The sequence below is a fragment of the Copadichromis virginalis genome, linkage group LG12, assembly GCF_057382275.1.
Source record: "Copadichromis virginalis isolate Kocher_CV1m ecotype Utaka linkage group LG12, C_Virginalis_male_GT1.1, whole genome shotgun sequence".
In the NCBI taxonomy this organism is placed as follows: domain Eukaryota; kingdom Metazoa; phylum Chordata; class Actinopteri; order Cichliformes; family Cichlidae; genus Copadichromis; species Copadichromis virginalis.
The window spans coordinates 1,785,733-1,802,241 of NC_140629.1; the positions used below are offsets into that span (position 1 = coordinate 1,785,733).

A 16,509-nucleotide genomic window follows, 5' to 3' on the forward strand; every position below is an offset into this window, starting at 1 on the left:
GCTGACCTGTGAGCGGGGTGAGTATTTGTCCACCCAGGGCTCATTCTGGTCCAGTTGAGACGACTCCTTCAGCAGGTAGGAGACGCTAGCTTCTCTTTTCCTCTTCCTCTTTATCTCAGCCTTGGAGCATAAAACAGGGTTGCCATTTCTTCTTCCAGAAAGAGAAGAACATTCCTCTCTCAAATCAATAAAGGACGGATCCACCCAATGGTTTGCCTGTTATATATATAGGAAGTAGAGCAGGGCGATATGACCAAAAATATTTATCACGATATACATTTGAAAATTTGTGATAACGATATAACTGACACGAGAAAATACTTTACAACTCCTCAACTTTATTAGTGCAAAACAAACCACAAAAAAAAACACAAATGTATTTTCACTTAAACAAGCAGCTGTTTTTTTATGTGCATTAAAGCTACATCGTTTCATTCAACGATCCGCTTTCGCTCTCCTCATTCGCCATCGCCGCCATGCTTTTTCTGCCATGTGCGTATGAAAACAAAGGCACTGCACATGCGGTTTTACTCATATTGTATCGCGATATTTTATTTTCTTATCGCTGCCTAACATTGTACCGGTATTACCATGAACGGTATAATATGATATATGATGATATGGCCCAGCCCTAACACGAAGTACAAAAAATACATAATTTATTGATGCAAAACATGACAAAAGAGGTACTTGGCTGCTCTGTGCTTAATGGAGAGCTAGTACCTCAAAATAATGGTACGAGAATCAGGTCGGGGAAAGATTACATTCCTTAATAAACATCTGAGATGCAGGTGATACCTGAACAGGTACAGCTATGTGGAAAACACAGCTTTCAGCAGGATCCATGCAGTCCTCTGACATACTAATACAACCTTACTGCTTCCACAGGAATCAAGTGTGACCAGAACATTTGACAGTTTGCTGGTCTTAAGTATTTGAGGTGTGTATTAGCACATCAGAGTGATTACTGTACGATCCTAAATAATGGTTGGGTCAGTGCTGGTTGGGCTGTATGAAAGAAGCGTCAGAGTTTTGCGAAGTTTAGTGAAATAAATATATTTAAACCAAACAGAAATGAACACTGAAACTCTACTCTGGACACTGCTCATGCAAACAACGTCATATGGACGTGGATTATGTAAATGGAAGCACTTTGTAATAAAGTAACGGTTTCTATACTTCCTGTTTGCAGTGTGACCCCACTGACCCCGGGCTCCCCTCCCTCCCGAAATCCACTGTGTTACTTACCCTGCGCTCAGTAGCTTTATCTGCCACAAGCTTGTTCATCCTTAAAGCTGCTGTTTCCCATAGAGAACAGTAGATTAGTGAAGGACCGGAGACCTGAACAGCTGCTGGCGACGAAACGAGAGAGAAAACACAGCCCGTAAATATCGCAGCACTCGGGACAACATCTCTAACTTACTGCGTCTGTTAGTTAAGCCACAGGGACCAGACTCCAGGACCTCTGTCGAGTGTCAAACTCTTAACAAACGTCTCTCAGGCTACTGTTGTTTAGCTAATTACACATTTCACAGTTTATATTCGGACGGCAGCTTCTGTTAAGCTAATATAACTTCGCTTTACCTCGTACGAAACACAGCTGGCTTTTCAGAGATTCGCACTCTTGTCCGGGCACAATGGAAACTTCAGTTTGAACCAATCACACGTATGTTTCCCACACACTTCGTGCGGAGCTGTAAAATTTAAACTCCGACAACTAATTGTCTAACTGTCGCTAACTGACTGCTCACTGACGTAATATTGACGTAAAGCTTCAGTTTACGGCAGTGGAATCAGTCCGGTTATAGCGTACAACAAAACAAAGTTTTACATCGAACTGGTTCCCAGTTTTCCAGGTTTGTTAGTTAACTCTGGCCGTTACTGGTCTGACTGGAATGACATGGAGGAATAACAGCACTGCTCTGACTTTCAGGTGTCGATCATCAAACACGTGTCTGCTGGAGCTATGAAGACGAAGAAGCAACCGAACATCCTGCTGACAGGTTCGGTACATTTATACACCTGGTTACTCTCTGCAGTTACCCTACTGCAGACGCGAAGCCTGCGCTGCGGTTAAATGTCGGGTAGTTAGTAGGTGTTCAACATGTTTGTAATCATGGGAGCTGAGTCCATGTGGTCTGATCTCAGCCATCGCGTCCTGTGAAGCTGCAGCTGCGATAATAACGATGATAAAAATGGTGTACAGTGTATTTGGATGCTGTTAGATATGTACCCGTCCCACGCACACAGAGGGGTGACATGATGAACAACCCGAGTAATTATGTCGCGGGGTATACTGGAGCGTTTGCCCCTTGGACCCACGTGTCAGCACACCAAAGTTATTCTGACTGATTATACGGTGAAACGTCTCTGTTCGCGTGGAGCTGCCGTGTCCCACAATGATCGCGCCTCCGTGCACACGGGGGAGGATGAAGTGCTGTGTTTTGGAGCGGGGCGTTAGATTGTGCTTACTCTTAGAATGAATGCCAGAGCACACTGAAGGTGTTCCAGCAGCTTCAGGTCCATGTAGCATCTATTATTTATCTTTACTATAGTTCCACCTTTAAGCATGTGAGTAACCTACCAACCCGTTATATAATCAAAGGTACAATAACCACTAATGTCATGATAACCTGGGACCTCCAATGGGGGGGCTCGTGTGGACCTGATTGACCTGAGGCACCAACCAGAGCGCAGCAGGGTGCTCACCTGTAATGGCCCTGGTTTTCCTGAGACAGGAGGATCTGGCGATGGTCTCCGGGGGTGGCAGAGGGCAGCCAGTGACTTTCTTGGTCAGTGTTAAGTATCCTCTGTGCAGCCTTCCTCTTCTCAGCAGTGGGTCTTGAGTACCAAACACCAGGCAGTAGGAGAGCACGCGCTCCACTGAGGAGCAGTAGAAGGCCAGCAGCAGCTCCTGGTCCAGGTTCTTCTTCCTGAGGACACGGAGGAAGTGTAGCTGCTTCTGGGCCTTCTTCACCAGGGTGATGGGTCCAGCTGAGATGTTGGTGCCCAGAAACCTGAAGGCGTTCTCCATTTTTAATGAGGGGGGAGTGTCTGTGCCTCCTGAAGTCGGTTATGAGTTAAATGGGTAAACTAGATGTATGGTCAACAGAAGATTAAAATATCATCACTATCACTACTTTATAGCCTTGAGTCACAGCAGAGACGGTTCCCAGCAGCTGAAACCCCCCAGTAGCACCACTATCACTGTATTTCTTACTTCTACTGAATTATTAAATGCCAGGTGGGTAGTTGAAGAACAAAACTGAGCATTTTACTGCAGAATCAATCGGATGCTCATCACCAGATGGGGTAAAGTCAAATCTTTAATATAGACTAACTTTGAATTTGAATTCAGCTGTTAACTCTTCTTCCTACAGGGACTCCCGGAGTTGGAAAAACCACTCTAGGAAAGGAACTGGCCCAGCGCACGGGGCTGACCTATGTCAACATAGGAGACCTGGCCCAGGAAGGTAAAGGAACTTTGGGAACTAATGGACATTAAGACAGAAACATCTACCATGCTAAGGACAAAGATCGTTCTGAGAATAAACTCAGAACTTTGGGATTAAATGAAATAGTGCTGTGACACAAAGGCTGACTGTGGAGATGACAGCTGTCACAGCTGCTGTGGCCTCCACAGATTCCCTCTGGTACATGAGTGGAACAGACTGGTCTTATTGTTTCTTCTGATGTCACACACATGATTTGTGTTCCACGAGGCTGGAGCCATCAACATCCTGGCATTTGTACCCGTCCACTCTGACCAGGTGCAGCTGTCTGCACCATCTTTTCCATGTTCTTATACTTACAGCACACGGTGTCTGTGACCCAAAGCAGAAATCATGTTCTCAGGACAATTATTACACTTTCACTAACTCGTCTACACAAAGTGATTTACAGCCAGTGATTCTGTTGATGGCCCTGCTTTCAATCACACTGAATCTGAACTCTGCATGGATCATTTTTTCCTCCAGGACAACTGTTTGATGGATATGATGACGAGTACCAGTGCCCCATTCTGGATGAGGACAGGGTGAGTGAACTTCCACACTGGACTGTAGAGCAGAGAAACACAACGATGTCTGAGGCAGAGATTATATTTAACTAAAACTTAACTAACATTTATATTCTCCAGTACCTGCTACTTTTTCAAAGAGCCTGCCACCAGTTACTCAGTCAGTGACATCACTTGATGAGTCACGAGAGCGACTCCTTCCTGAAAATCCAAACCACTTTTTTTTTTAATGCCCAACAATGAGCACAAACACAGTCTGACAACAACCCACAGACCAGCAGCAGGAAGGTTTTTGAAAGAGAAAACGATCAGATTTGTGAGCTGAAGGTAATAACTGTGCATAAATGATCAGGTGGATGCATTTGTAAAATGGGTCGGAGCGTGTGTTCATGTGTACATCTTAGTTTACGCCTGTGCAGCACATTGTAAGCATCTGCAGCCTTTTGGAGACACATTTCTCTCCATCATTAAAACAGGGGAAGAAAGAGGGCCTGTGAATCTGTCCACAGCTGTTAATGTGCTGAGCTTTATTAATATCATTATTACAACAAATGATAAATGTCTGGATATTTTGCCACAGCACACTTTGATGGTTCCCCCTCTCAGAGCCCACCTCTCCACTAAGTTGATGGATTTCTCTTTATTATTTCTAGCAGAATTTTGCTGCTTGCAGACAAAACAAACGTTTTGCTAACGGTGCAGGTAGACTGAGGGAGTGCATCGAGTGTCAGTGTTGGAGCTTGTTGGTGTTCTGCAGGTGGTGGATGAGCTGGATGAAAAGATGAGTGAAGGAGGCGTGATCGTGGACTATCACGGCTGTGACCTGTTCCCCGAGCGCTGGTTCGACATCGTTTTTGTCCTGCGCACAGACAACACCCAGCTGTACACTCGACTGGAGGCCAGGTAACAACACCTGGGTTTGTTTCTGCTCACGGAGCAGTCGTCACAGCGCTGTCATGTTACAGGCTTGCTCCACAGTGGACTACACTCAGTGTTCACATAAGACCTCAGAATGACAAAGTAACACAAGCTGAAATTCTTGCAGATTTATTAAAAATAAAAAAAACAAATTTAACATGTGCATAAGCCTTTGCTCAAAACGTTGAGTCACCTTTGGCAGTATGAGTACGACGCTACGAGCCTGGTGTGTCTATTTCTGGACATTTCTCCCAGATTTCTTTGCAGAACCTCCATCAGCTTTATCAGGCCTGTGCAGAGATGTTCGGTGGGGCTCACTGGGCTCCAGATGGGTCACTCAAGGACAGCATGGTCCCAAAGTCACTCCTTTGTTATCTTGGCTGTGTGGTTCAGTCTTTGTTTCATCAGACCAGACACTTCAGTTTCTCGTGGTCTGAGTCCTTCAGGTGACACTTGGCCACTTCCCAGTGGGCTGTCATGTACCTTTAACCAAGGAGCAGCTTCTGTCTGGCCACTTCAGGGCTGATTGAAGGTTATCCTCTCTCCACAAAGCCACACCGGAGCTCTGTCAGAGGGATCATCGGGTTCTTGGTCACCTCCCTGACTAAGCCCTTTCTGAATGAATCGCTCAGATTGGAAGAGTCCCGCTGGTTCATTTGTTGGTGGCTCTGGGTGCAGATACAGTCCTCTGTGGTCTCAGACAGTTCCTTACACTCCATGGACTGGTTTGTGCTCTGACGTTTACTGTTACCTATGGGACCTTATATAGACAGGTGTGTGTCCACGTCCGGTCAACTGGATTTCAAACAGGTGGATTCAGCCAACTTACAGAAACATCTGACAGATGATCAGTGAAAACAGGACGACTGTGATTACTTATCTACTAGGGGTGCAACGATACTCGTATCGATATTGAACCATTCGATACAGTGCTTTCGGTTCGGTACGCATATGTATCGAACAATACAAAATTTGTGATTTATTTTATCAACTTTCCTTCTGACGATGCTGTCTGTGTTGAGCGCTCAGTGAATCTGCGTTCGACTACTCCGCCTAGGGTCGACAGTGCAGCCTAGGCGGAGTAGTCGAACGCAGATTCACTGAGCGCTCAACACAGACAGCATCGTCAGAAGGAAGAGCGCAGGGCAAGCTAGCAGACAGAAGTTAAACTCTCCTTGCAACATGGCAAATTGAACCTCATTCAGATCTGGCGTTTGGAATTATTTTGGTTTTCATGTGACGTATGACCCTGAAGGTAAGCGAGTCATGGACTAAAGTAAAACAGTATGTTGGATGTGCCATGCAATGCTCAATTACATGGTGGGAGCTAGTGTGTTAGCGCAGTTAGCTCGTTAACGTGTTGGCCGTCTAGCCCCACGCACGGGGCGATCCGCGGTAGCTCGTTAACGGAGATTTGCCGTGTTGTGGCGTTAAGGTCATTTCAGATTAACGCTGACAGCACTAGTGGGAACACAACGAATATGACTGCACATTTACTCCGACAGCATCCTAGTGCAAAGACAAGTGGAAGCAGACAAAAACAACAAGCAGCATGCTACAAACTTTACCCGAGTCATTTAGACAGCCGTTAGCACAGGATTCTCCTTATGGGGACCTGATATGTTTAATATGCTGCTGAGAATATAGCCCAGAAGAAGCGGATAGTATAGCTTTTATTTTGGAAAGAGACATTTCTCTGTAATAAACTCTCTTTTCCAAAGATGAGTGATTCCTCCGTCAGATTTATTTTTTTTCTTATTACTTTGTTTCAGCAACATTAAATTTAAAAACTGTCCTTTTGAGTTAAATATATATATTTATAATTCTGATAAGTGACAAATTTTAAAAAGGGCATGAACACTTTTTTGTATCGAAAAAATATCGAACCGTGAATTGTGTGTATCGTTGCCCTGTTAGCTACATGTTTTTGTTTTTAATACATTTGGAAGAATTTAAAGCAAAGCCCTTTTTTACAGGTGCGACTGGAATTTGAAGAGTTTTGAAACGAGGCTGCAACATGACAGCGTTTGATTTGGAGGGAAATACATTTGTTGCTGAAGTGAAAACGATGAGATTTCTGATTCATGAATTAATCATAGTTAAATAATGTGATAGTTCTTCACTACAGTGTTAGCCTGCAGTACTACACTGGTTTTGTCATTGAATTATTACGTAGCATATGGCAGCTATTAACAGTTTGAATTTAAAACGGTGCTTTTGAAGTTGTGACACCGTCTGCTTGGACAAACACATTCAGCCTCTGTGGCTGGGAGCTAAGACACATGGCTGACTGCAGCTCCAAGCTCTAACCAGCTTCAGCACCTTCTGCATACAGACGAGAGCAGAGCTGTCACTGCTTGTGGTAAATGTAGCTCTATCATAGGCATCACAGTCATTCTCTACTCCTGGATAATGACTGTGAACATGTGGCTGAGCCATCCAGGTTCCAGAAATAGCAAGTGCTGTGAGACTTGTCTTTTTTTTCCGTAAGAAAGCTGTAAAAATGAGAACTTCCAGGAACTCGTCTGCAGCCACAGTGTCTGGTTCCCTGTCCCTTTGTATTTGAGTGATAATTCATCGTTTTAACCATTGAACCAAGTTGTCCCTGTCTTCTTTGTGACTGAAAGGGGCTACACGGGAAAAAAGCTGCAGGACAATGTGCAATGTGAGATCTTCCAGACCATCTATGAGGAAGCCATGGAGGCCTACAGTAAGGAGATTGTCCACCAACTTCCCAGCAACACTCCTGAGGACATGGAGCACAACCTGGAGCAGATAGTGCATTGGACTGAACAGTGGATGAAGGACCATAACTAGGAGGTGACCTCACTGGGTCAACAAGAGTCAACAATTAAAACCTGAATTGTATCATTTCTGAATCTGCGTTTACTGTCATATTGAGCAAAAGTTTTGAATTTGTTTGTATTTTGTTTCCAATGACCCGACTTTCTTGTAATTGGTCTTGAGCAGGGGTGTCGAACTCCAGGCCTCGAGGGCCGGTGTCCTGCAGGTTTTAGATATCACCCTGAGTCAACACACCTGAATCACATGATTAGTTTATTAGCAGGTTTCTGGAGAACTACAAGACATGTTGAGGAGGTAATTTAGCAATTTGAATCAGCTGTGTTGGATCAAGGACACGTCTAAAACCTGCAGGACACCGGCCCTCGAGGCCTGGAGTTCGACACATGTGGTCTTGAGCAATAGTTGGACAGACTTTCAAAGTGTCTCTTTGGACAGTGCCTGCTTTTGCACTCAGTTTTTATCCAGTCTTTGTACAGTTTTCAGAAAGCATGTTGTTTAGCTACATGACCTATGAATCAATTGTCACCTAACTGAACGAATGAATCAGTGTTGTCTAGATTTAGATGGAATTCTATGACAGACAAGGCAAATAAACCATTGTAATTGGATCTTTAGGCATTTTGTTACTAGCCACACAGTTTGTTCTCATGTTGTTAGTTCAATCTGTGATTAAAGGCCAAAGAAAGCAGCGTTTGACGTAGGTACTCAACCTTTTGTGAAGTTCTCCAAGGAAAGATAACCAGCCCACCAGGATTCCTCTGCCCATAGACACCCCAGAGAAGCCTGGCCTCTGTGGCCTGGGCTCTATTTCAGGAAGCCGGTTTAGAAAACTCAGAGTGAAAAACGATACGCAGGGTTGAGTAACCCCGAACTGTCCAACTCGGAATATTCGGTTTCAGAAAGGCTGATAACAATTAGTTCAGTCAACGCGGAGTTGCTTTAACCCCAAGTGAAGCGCGCGCACGAGGATACATAAAGCCCTGATTAGTGGAGCACAGATTAAGCGAGTCACCATGGAGACGGAGGGAAAGAAGGCGCGGTCAATGTATTTCACAGCGCTTGAGGCCGAAATTCTGATGGCAGCATATGCCGATAACATGCAAATTTTGCAGAAAAAAAGTAACACAGGCTCAGCTGCAAAAGAAAGGGAGCATGCATGGCAAGACATAGCCGACAGAGTCAATGCGTGAGTGTTCATTTAAACATTGATCTAGGGATTTCCACCCATTTAACACGTTATTTTATTGTATTTTATTTTATTTTTTATTTCATACATTTTATTTTGTGATGTGATGTGAGCGCAGGTGCAACCCAACAGGCCCCAAACGTTCCTGGCAGCAAGTAAAAATGAAATATAAAAATATAGTCCAAACAGGTAAGGTGTAATTGTATTATGAGCCATAGTGCTTGGTCTGTTTGTCCCATGTAAATCAATTGCAGTTAGAGGCTACATTAATTTCCCCTCTGTAAGCACTTGTTGAAATTATCTGAGCACATTACAAGTACAAATGTGACCCGTTATAGCCAACAGAAAAAAAAAGCGGAGGCCTGAAAAACAGGTGGGGGTCCTCCACCACCACCACTCACAGAGCCTGGCCACTTGGCTTCCACATTTGTGATAATGTTGGCAGCATCACATATGATCTTCACAGTGCAGAGAACACAAATTAGCATCCATTACTATAATGAAATAATTTGTTAGTTTGAAATGCTACAGGGAACTATGTACCTGTACATTAATGCTGTGGAAAGACTTCCTGTTCACATAGTCTCCTTCATTTACTGAAGGAGCAATGATTGGAATGTGAGTGCCATCTATACAGCCAATCACGCCTGGGAACCGTGAGAATAAATGTAAAATTTAAGTAGTAGTTCAAGTATCACCACATCATGAATTAAGTTTTGTTCATCCTGATACCTGCAATTTTGTGGCATCCCTCTTTGATAAATCTTGTGGGTCTGTGACCGGGGAACACCACAGACGAGTACAGGAGACGTTTCAGTGCAACTGTAACATTCCTGACTGCCCGACAGACGGTAGCCTTGGAAACGTGCTCAGCGTCACCAATATTATACAGAAAGCTCCCGTTTGCAAAAAACCGAAGTGCGATACAAATAATATGCACAGAACTGAGAGGATGTCCGCGATGTGTCACATGAGCAATATTAGGCCTGAGGATGTTATTCAAATAAATTATAGATTGTGCTGAATAACGGTAACGTTCACACAGGAAATCATCAGGAAATGATAAAATGTCCAAACGCGCTCTGATCACTCTCTCCCGGCGGAGAGCTCTGCGGAGAATTTGGGCTTCAACATCTACTGGCTCTTCAAGGAAGGAGCACGCCATGTCTGACACTTCCTACAGTCAGGTTTCTGACAAAGAGGCGGAGAAAGTCAGGGTTAGTTGAAGTAAACCTGCTAGGGGGCAGGTTAGCTTCACGGAGTGTGTTGTCATAGTAACTCACTCAGAATTAATCTAAACTCGCTTTGTGAAACCGAAAACCCAGAGTTTTCGTTAACTCAGGGTATACTTACTCAGAGTTTGCACTAAACCGGCTTCCTGAAACAGGGCCCTGATCCCACAGAACAGCTACTGGAGCACATACAGCTGAAAGCTATGCTGGGTTGTATAGGGGCAAAGTGCCGATCCCTGTCCACCACCCAAATAAACTACAGTGGCCATGTCAGCGTGGTGTGATATGAATGGCTGCTTGGATAAGTTTACCTGGAGTGGCGACAGAATCGGGACATGTGGGGAAAAAGCAAGGCAGTGAAGATGGTACTGCAATGCTTCCTTTGGGTAGTGTTCTGCTCCTTGTAAGGTTTCACCTGCTAAACACTGGAAGGATAATGTGCAGTTGCACTGGTGTGACTGAACATTTCTAGGTGACGTCGTTTAGAGACCCATCTCCATTTTTGCTGTTGCCTTTGTAACATTCAGATTGTCAAACCTTTTAGCATCATGTGAAGACTTGTATCACAGCCTGGAGTGTCCCCACTGTTAATGTAGGCCTGTTTAAAACTGTGTATTCAATGTAATAGTTCTCACAGGATTAATAGGAAATCCTGTTTTTATGACGTGTTTACATTTTTGCGTTTGTTTACATCGGAGGATAATGTTTTAACGCACTGAGTTTTTCCCACTTCCACGTGTATCTCCGGTTTCTCCAGCAGGGGGCGACGTATTTTCAGTAAAGTCAACCCGGTCTCATGTATGCGGCTTACTAGTCGGAAGTACAGTGTCGTTGCGCCGTGCGTGGGGCTTTCGGACTTCCATGAACGCCCGTGTGTAGCACAATGGGTAAGATTCATTTTGTATTGTCATATAATAGGATTGTGTGTTCTCGTGTTGTGTACACTGGGCGGTGACACTAGCAAACAGAGGAGCCGTTTATCCCGCAACACGGGGACGTCTTAGATGTGTGGTGTTGGTATGCTTGGCTGGACGGGAGACAGCTGCGTGTCCCGTCCTGTTCCTGACCGTAACAGACACCCGGCAGTGACTGGAGCTCTCCCACGGTGACCCACGGTGAAGCTCGTCTTAGTCACGGGTGATTTATTCGTCCTGCCGGTGCAGCAGGTTAAAGGCTGCTGTGTGATGATTCACTCCTACCGTAAAATTTATGGTCACGCAAATGTGCCCGCCCACTTAAACGTTTCCCTTCGAACAGAGACCGGGGATTAACGCTTACGTCATAGCTACGTCGGAAACGCAAATCCCTCCCCCACCGCAAATATTTGATTGGCCTGGACGGTAATTTTCCGTCATTTCCGGCAGCGCTGACGTCAGCGTCGTTAGCCTGCGGCGTGTTTTTGGATTAGCGTAAGATAAACGTTTATCGGGCGAATCACATTTGAAACGGATTTTTGTGACCGACCTACCTTAATAGTATGAACCAGTCACAGCTGAGCATCCACGCGGCGGGTCCCACTAACGTCAGCGCCCGTGTTGATTGGTCCGTGTCCGACAAACGTCATTCACCTACCTGTGTGACTGTAGCAGCTGTGCTGCAGTCTGCCGGCGGATAACTCGGCTAGCTGAAACATTTGCACCATGAGCGTAACAGCCCCGTGAGAGGACAACGAGCTGCTGCTGGGACACGAACTCAGGTCGGTGAACTCAGCACCGTGTATGTGCACAGGGAGGGGGGAAACCATGGTTACAGGGGGAAGCGTCCCAATAAAACACACGAGGGAAAAGTACAGACATCATTTACTGAAGTAAAAGTACAGATCCTTGTGTTAAAATACTCCAGTACTGGCTGAAGTACTTTCTTGCCTCCATCAGTAACACACTGCGCTGTCTATAGTCAGGAAATATTAAATCATTACAAAATAGGAAAGGCAACATGTACTTTTAAATATATGAATTATATTATTTACACTGATGTTAAGCTCTAAGATGTTCATATTCCACTGTCCTGGTGCTGTCATTTCTGTAATTGCAGTTTATTGTAACAAAGTCCAACAACAGGAAACCAAACCTGCTGTGCTCTGATACAGTGATGCAGGCTCTGAGTCGGGCAGCACTTTAGCAGCTTCCACAACACTGTCATGAACACAGTAAAAAAAAAAAAATGTAGTAGGTGTAGTGCATAGACCGCTCCAGACGTTACGATACGTTCATCAGGAGAACTCCACAAAGTCGCTTTGAATGACTTCCACAGGCTGGTGTTGAACTGGGTCGCTCACATGGATTACTGTAACGCTGCATCCTCTCAGACTGAGTGAATGAGACTGATCACAAATGAATCAGCTATTTCAGATGATTTTGTGACTAATCATCTTCATCAGAAAGGTGGCTTACAGTAGTCGTGACCCAGAGATTCTGCATATTGACATAATATCTGTGTCACCCAGTGTGTGGGAATGATGTTTGACAGCACCGCTGCAGGGAGGCCGACACACCGCAGCTGCATTAGATCCGTACTGGGTCCTGACTGAGTTGTTGTTGGTGTGTGTTCAGCTGAAAAGCTGCAGCTGCGTGTAAAAGAACGACAACCGGAATAAAAGCGTGTTTAGAATGGTTAGTGTGGTCGGGTCTGCCATGGGTTTGTTACTATGACATATTTGAGTTTTTTGAAGTTATAGCATAAGAGAAATCAACAACTCAATCATACGAAACAAATCTTAGTTAGACATTGCAGTGCTGTAGCTTTGACAGCCTGTGGCAGATGAAGGTGACAGACTGATACCTGTGCAGGGTGGGCTATTCTGAATACTTACCTGTAATAATAAGACCTTAGTCCAAAATGTCCCAGCTCATATCTGCAAATAGAGAAGAGTTCATGTAATGAAATCAAGCTTTCAAAATTGTGTGGGAGTCCATAAGTCCATAAGTCACTGATGTTTATGGACAGTTGTAAAGGTGTCCAGTGTCAGATGTATGCAGATGATGCTATTACATATGTATCTGCAAAGACTCCACGACAGGCAGCAGAGCTGAACAGAGGTGGTGGGAGTGTCTCGGTGGTTCAGCGATCACTCTTTGACTCTGAACTGTAACAAAACGCTCTCAGGGTGTTTTACAATCCGGTGTAAAGTCTGGAATAACTTTTAAGGTCGGGGGGCGGGTTCATTTCACTGCAGTTTACTGCATGTGGCGAATAAAATTTGATGAACTTGAACCATTGTGATAGATCAGAGAGAAATCCAAAAAGTGGATGAGTTTGAATATCGTACAGGAGCTGGGACCAGAGGATCATGGAGCCTGCAGACTACCAAAGTACAACACATTATTTGGTCAGTCAGCGTTTTCATTTGAAGGCCCTCAGAAATGGAACCGTTGACCATCTGCATACAAATCATAACAGATCCTGGAGGTGGAACAAAAACAGGGCTGTGGACACTGGTGTAAATCAGCCTGCTGTGCTGTGGCTGGATAACATGCCATTTCTAACATGCATCTCCATTATCTCCTCTGTGTGTGTGTGTGTGTGTGTGTGTGTGTGTGTGTGTGTGTGTGTGTGTGTGTGCGCGCATGCAGACTCATTGGATTGATCTTTGCTGTATCCCTTTAAGAACGTCCAACCAGGGACTGTGCTTGCAGATGTGCTGACTGCAGATTTCCCCAACACTATAAACAGTTCATATGCATAATCGAAACTAGGACAACCGGTGAACAGTGGCCTTGGGAACAATGGCCTTGGGAACAATGGGAATTTTAGCTCCTTAACATGTGCCACCCTCTTTTTAAAGGGACCAAAAGTAATTGGACATTTGACATTGGCAGGTGTGGGCAATTCGTTCTTTATGTCATTATCATGTAAGCAGATAAAAGGCCTGGAGTTGATCTGAGGTGTTGTGCTTGCATGCTGTCAAAGGAGCTCTCCATGCAGGTGAAACAAGCTGCGAAACAGGAGAACAGACCAAAAACCATCTGAGAAAGTAACACAACAGGGCTAAATCTACAGTTTGGCATATCCTGAGAAAGAAACTGACCATGAGCACCACAGCCACTGTGCACTAGTCACTGGTCTGTACTTTAAATCCATCACGTTATGTGTTTATCCTGCACTGACCTGTAGTGCAGCGTTTTCATGCACACTTTCAATAACACAAAGTTAGCGAGCTGTGTCTGTTTGTTTTGCAGCATGTTTCACAATATGAAAAACATAATGTCACATGTACACATCCAGTAGCTGATTTAAAAACACAAGTGTTTACATGTAAGCTTTCAATTTCCAGTTTATCAAAACGACTGGACAGTCGTTGCCTTTAAATCTAAGCTCTCTTCTTCCTGTCCTGGCTTTCTTATCTTCCTCCATCTCTGAGTGAAGTTGGCTCTGTCTTTTTTCTCCCAGCCAGATTCAGCAGCTGGACCTTTCGCTGCAGCACACTGTGTATAAAACTGCACACAAACAGTTTGTGTGTTTGCTGTGTTTATAGAGCCGATAGAAACGTTGGATTTAAAATTGCATGCCAATTAAAAAAACATCTCTGCCTATATGCTCACTCATTTTTTTGTAGATGCTGAAGTACAGCAACCAAAATGTATGAACATGTGCAGCTGTGCCTAAAGCCCCACTGACCCACGCCGACCTTGACTATAGCTCTGCTTTTCCTCTTTCAGTCCGTTTACCATTTGAAGACACAATACAGTCTAATCATTAAATCTGAATACTGAATGCAGAATTACATGAAAAAAAACGTGTTACCTAAATAGGACGTGATGTTGCTGGAAAGACAGATGTCATTAGATGGAAAGGCCACAGAATCCAGTGGGATTAAATGGGAATGAAATGCTGGCTGATGTACCTACCAGTCAAAAGTTTGGACACACCTACTCATTTAATGGTTTTTCTTTATTTTTACTACTTTCAACATCGTAGACACAAACTGAAGACATCAAGTATATGAAGCCAGATATATGGAATTACGTATCAAAGAAAAATCAAAAATAACTCTAAATAAGTCTTATATTTAAGATTCCTGAAAGTAGACGCCCTTTGCTTTGTTGACAGCGCTGCAAACCCTCGGCCTTCTCTCAGTGAGCTCCATGATGTCGTCACCTGAAATGGTTTCACCTCACAGGTGAGCCTGTCAGGGGTCATTGGTGGGATTTCTTGCTTTCTTAATGAGGTTGGGACCATCAGTTGTGTTGTGCAGAAGTCATGATGGGACACAGCTGACAGCCGTATTTGAAATCCCATCTGGTTTGCATTTAGTTGGACCATCATTTATTTTATTTTTGACAGGACAATGCGTCCAAACACACCTCCAGGCTGTGTAAGAGCTATCTGACCAAGAAGGAGAGTGATGGAGTGCTGACCAGGTGATCTGGCCTCCACAGTCACCTGACCTAAACCCAATGGAGATGGTTTGTGATGAGATGGAGCTCAGAGTGAAGGCCAAAGGCCCAACAAGTGCTCAGCGTCTCTGTGAACTCCTTCAAGACTGTTGGAAACCATTTCAGGTGACGACCTCATGAAGCTCAGAGAGAGAGCCAAGAGTGAGCAAAGCAGGAATCAAAGCAAAGGGTGGATGTTTAGAAGAATCTAAAATATCAAACATGTTTTGAGATATTTCACACTTTTATGTTTACTACATAATTCCACATGTGTTCATTCATTCAGTTTTGAGGCCTTTGGTGAGAATCTACAATGTAAACAGTCGTGAAAATAAAGAAAACCCATTAAATCAGAAGCTGTGTCCACACTTTGACTGGTAGTGTATAATAAATATTAGCCTGTAGTCGGTATTCATTAGTGACTTGGTCTTATGAAACAGAAACATTAGGTTTTTGCTTTTAATTCAATCTGATATGTTAAATATATGCTAAAATCTGTGTTTAAAATATAAAGTATGTAATAATGTAGTAATACTAATCGTCACATCAAAGCATTTGCAACATAGTTTGTTTGATACATCCTGATTGCATTATTTGTAACAACCAGGACAGGAGCGAGGGAGGAGAGTAGAGGAAATTAAGAGTGCAGCAGATTGATGAGACGCCAGGTGAAGGTGAGGAAGAGGTGAGTACCCAAAAGACCAAACACAGGTAACAGTTTAAAATGGCCATTTTGGCAGAATAGAAGCAGATACGTTGAGACCAGAGCTGGTAAAGCTTAAATATGCATGTAACTACTTCATCGAGCTTTACGCTGCTGCTTAAAATAAAAAATAGTAACAAAGCTGAAGAACTCTTACTGCACTGATAGTTAATCGTAGTATCATTCTGTGACAGGCAGCTACACACATCTTACTTCAGCCTTTAGGTAGCACTCTGTGTGTGAATTTTTAAATATTTATTTAACTGTAAAAT

General features: G+C 44.0%; 3 protein-coding genes across 12 annotated transcripts in view; 2 read left to right on the top strand and 1 right to left on the bottom strand.

Annotated features, from left to right (window-relative positions):
- Positions 1-11,687, bottom strand: part of rad17 (RAD17 checkpoint clamp loader component) — a 33,476-nt gene extending 21,789 nt beyond the window's left edge. The window contains exons 1-4 of one of the 4 annotated variants that reach the window (XM_085474300.1): positions 11,628-11,684; positions 2,710-3,063; positions 1,249-1,349; positions 7-216 (exon numbers count right to left, since the gene is read on the bottom strand). In XM_085474300.1, coding sequence (XP_085330426.1) covers positions 7-216; positions 1,249-1,349; positions 2,710-3,034 — 636 coding nt within the window. In that variant the 5' untranslated portion in view covers positions 3,035-3,063; positions 11,628-11,684. Of the gene's footprint in view, positions 1-6; positions 217-1,248; positions 1,353-2,709; positions 3,064-11,627 lie in introns of all 4 variants that reach the window. The other 3 variants (XM_085474299.1, XM_085474303.1, XM_085474301.1) reach the window with 3 other exon arrangements.
- Positions 1,304-8,430, top strand: ak6 (adenylate kinase 6). Of its 3 annotated transcripts, none has more exons than XM_085474311.1 (6): positions 1,304-1,384; positions 1,934-2,003; positions 3,381-3,473; positions 3,978-4,036; positions 4,776-4,921; positions 7,564-8,430. In XM_085474311.1, exons 2-6 carry the CDS (start codon positions 1,967-1,969, stop codon positions 7,751-7,753), a joined length of 525 nt encoding a protein of 174 aa, XP_085330437.1. In that variant the 5' UTR covers positions 1,304-1,384; positions 1,934-1,966; the 3' UTR covers positions 7,754-8,430. The 3 variants fall into 3 exon arrangements, with proteins under 3 accessions (XP_085330437.1, XP_085330439.1, XP_085330436.1); XM_085474313.1 differs by lacking the exon at positions 1,304-1,384 and adding an exon at positions 1,609-1,666; XM_085474310.1 differs by lacking the exon at positions 1,304-1,384 and adding an exon at positions 1,777-1,856.
- The window catches only part of ydjc (YdjC chitooligosaccharide deacetylase homolog), a 32,139-nt gene continuing 26,573 nt past the window's right edge, over positions 10,944-16,509 (top strand). For 2 of the 5 annotated variants that reach the window (XM_085474304.1, XM_085474306.1), the window contains exons 1-2: positions 10,982-11,046; positions 16,142-16,219. Coding sequence is in view for 1 of the 5 variants with exons in the window: in XM_085474309.1 (XP_085330435.1) it covers positions 10,960-11,046 (87 nt within the window). In the remaining 4 variants the exon portion in view is untranslated. Of the gene's footprint in view, positions 11,047-11,790; positions 11,856-16,141; positions 16,220-16,509 lie in introns of those variants that run through there. The other 3 variants (XM_085474305.1, XM_085474309.1, XM_085474307.1) reach the window with 3 other exon arrangements.

Excerpts from the sequence above, each read along its gene's own strand:
- ak6 (XM_085474311.1), top strand. The coding sequence starts at position 1,967 with ATGAAGACGAAGAAGCAACCGAACATCCTGCTGACAG. Across the intron at positions 2,004-3,380 it reads ACCGAACATCCTGCTGACAG|GGACTCCCGGAGTTGGAAAA; the intron begins GTTCGGTACATT and ends TTCTTCCTACAG. Across the intron at positions 4,037-4,775 it reads CCATTCTGGATGAGGACAGG|GTGGTGGATGAGCTGGATGA; the intron begins GTGAGTGAACTT and ends GGTGTTCTGCAG.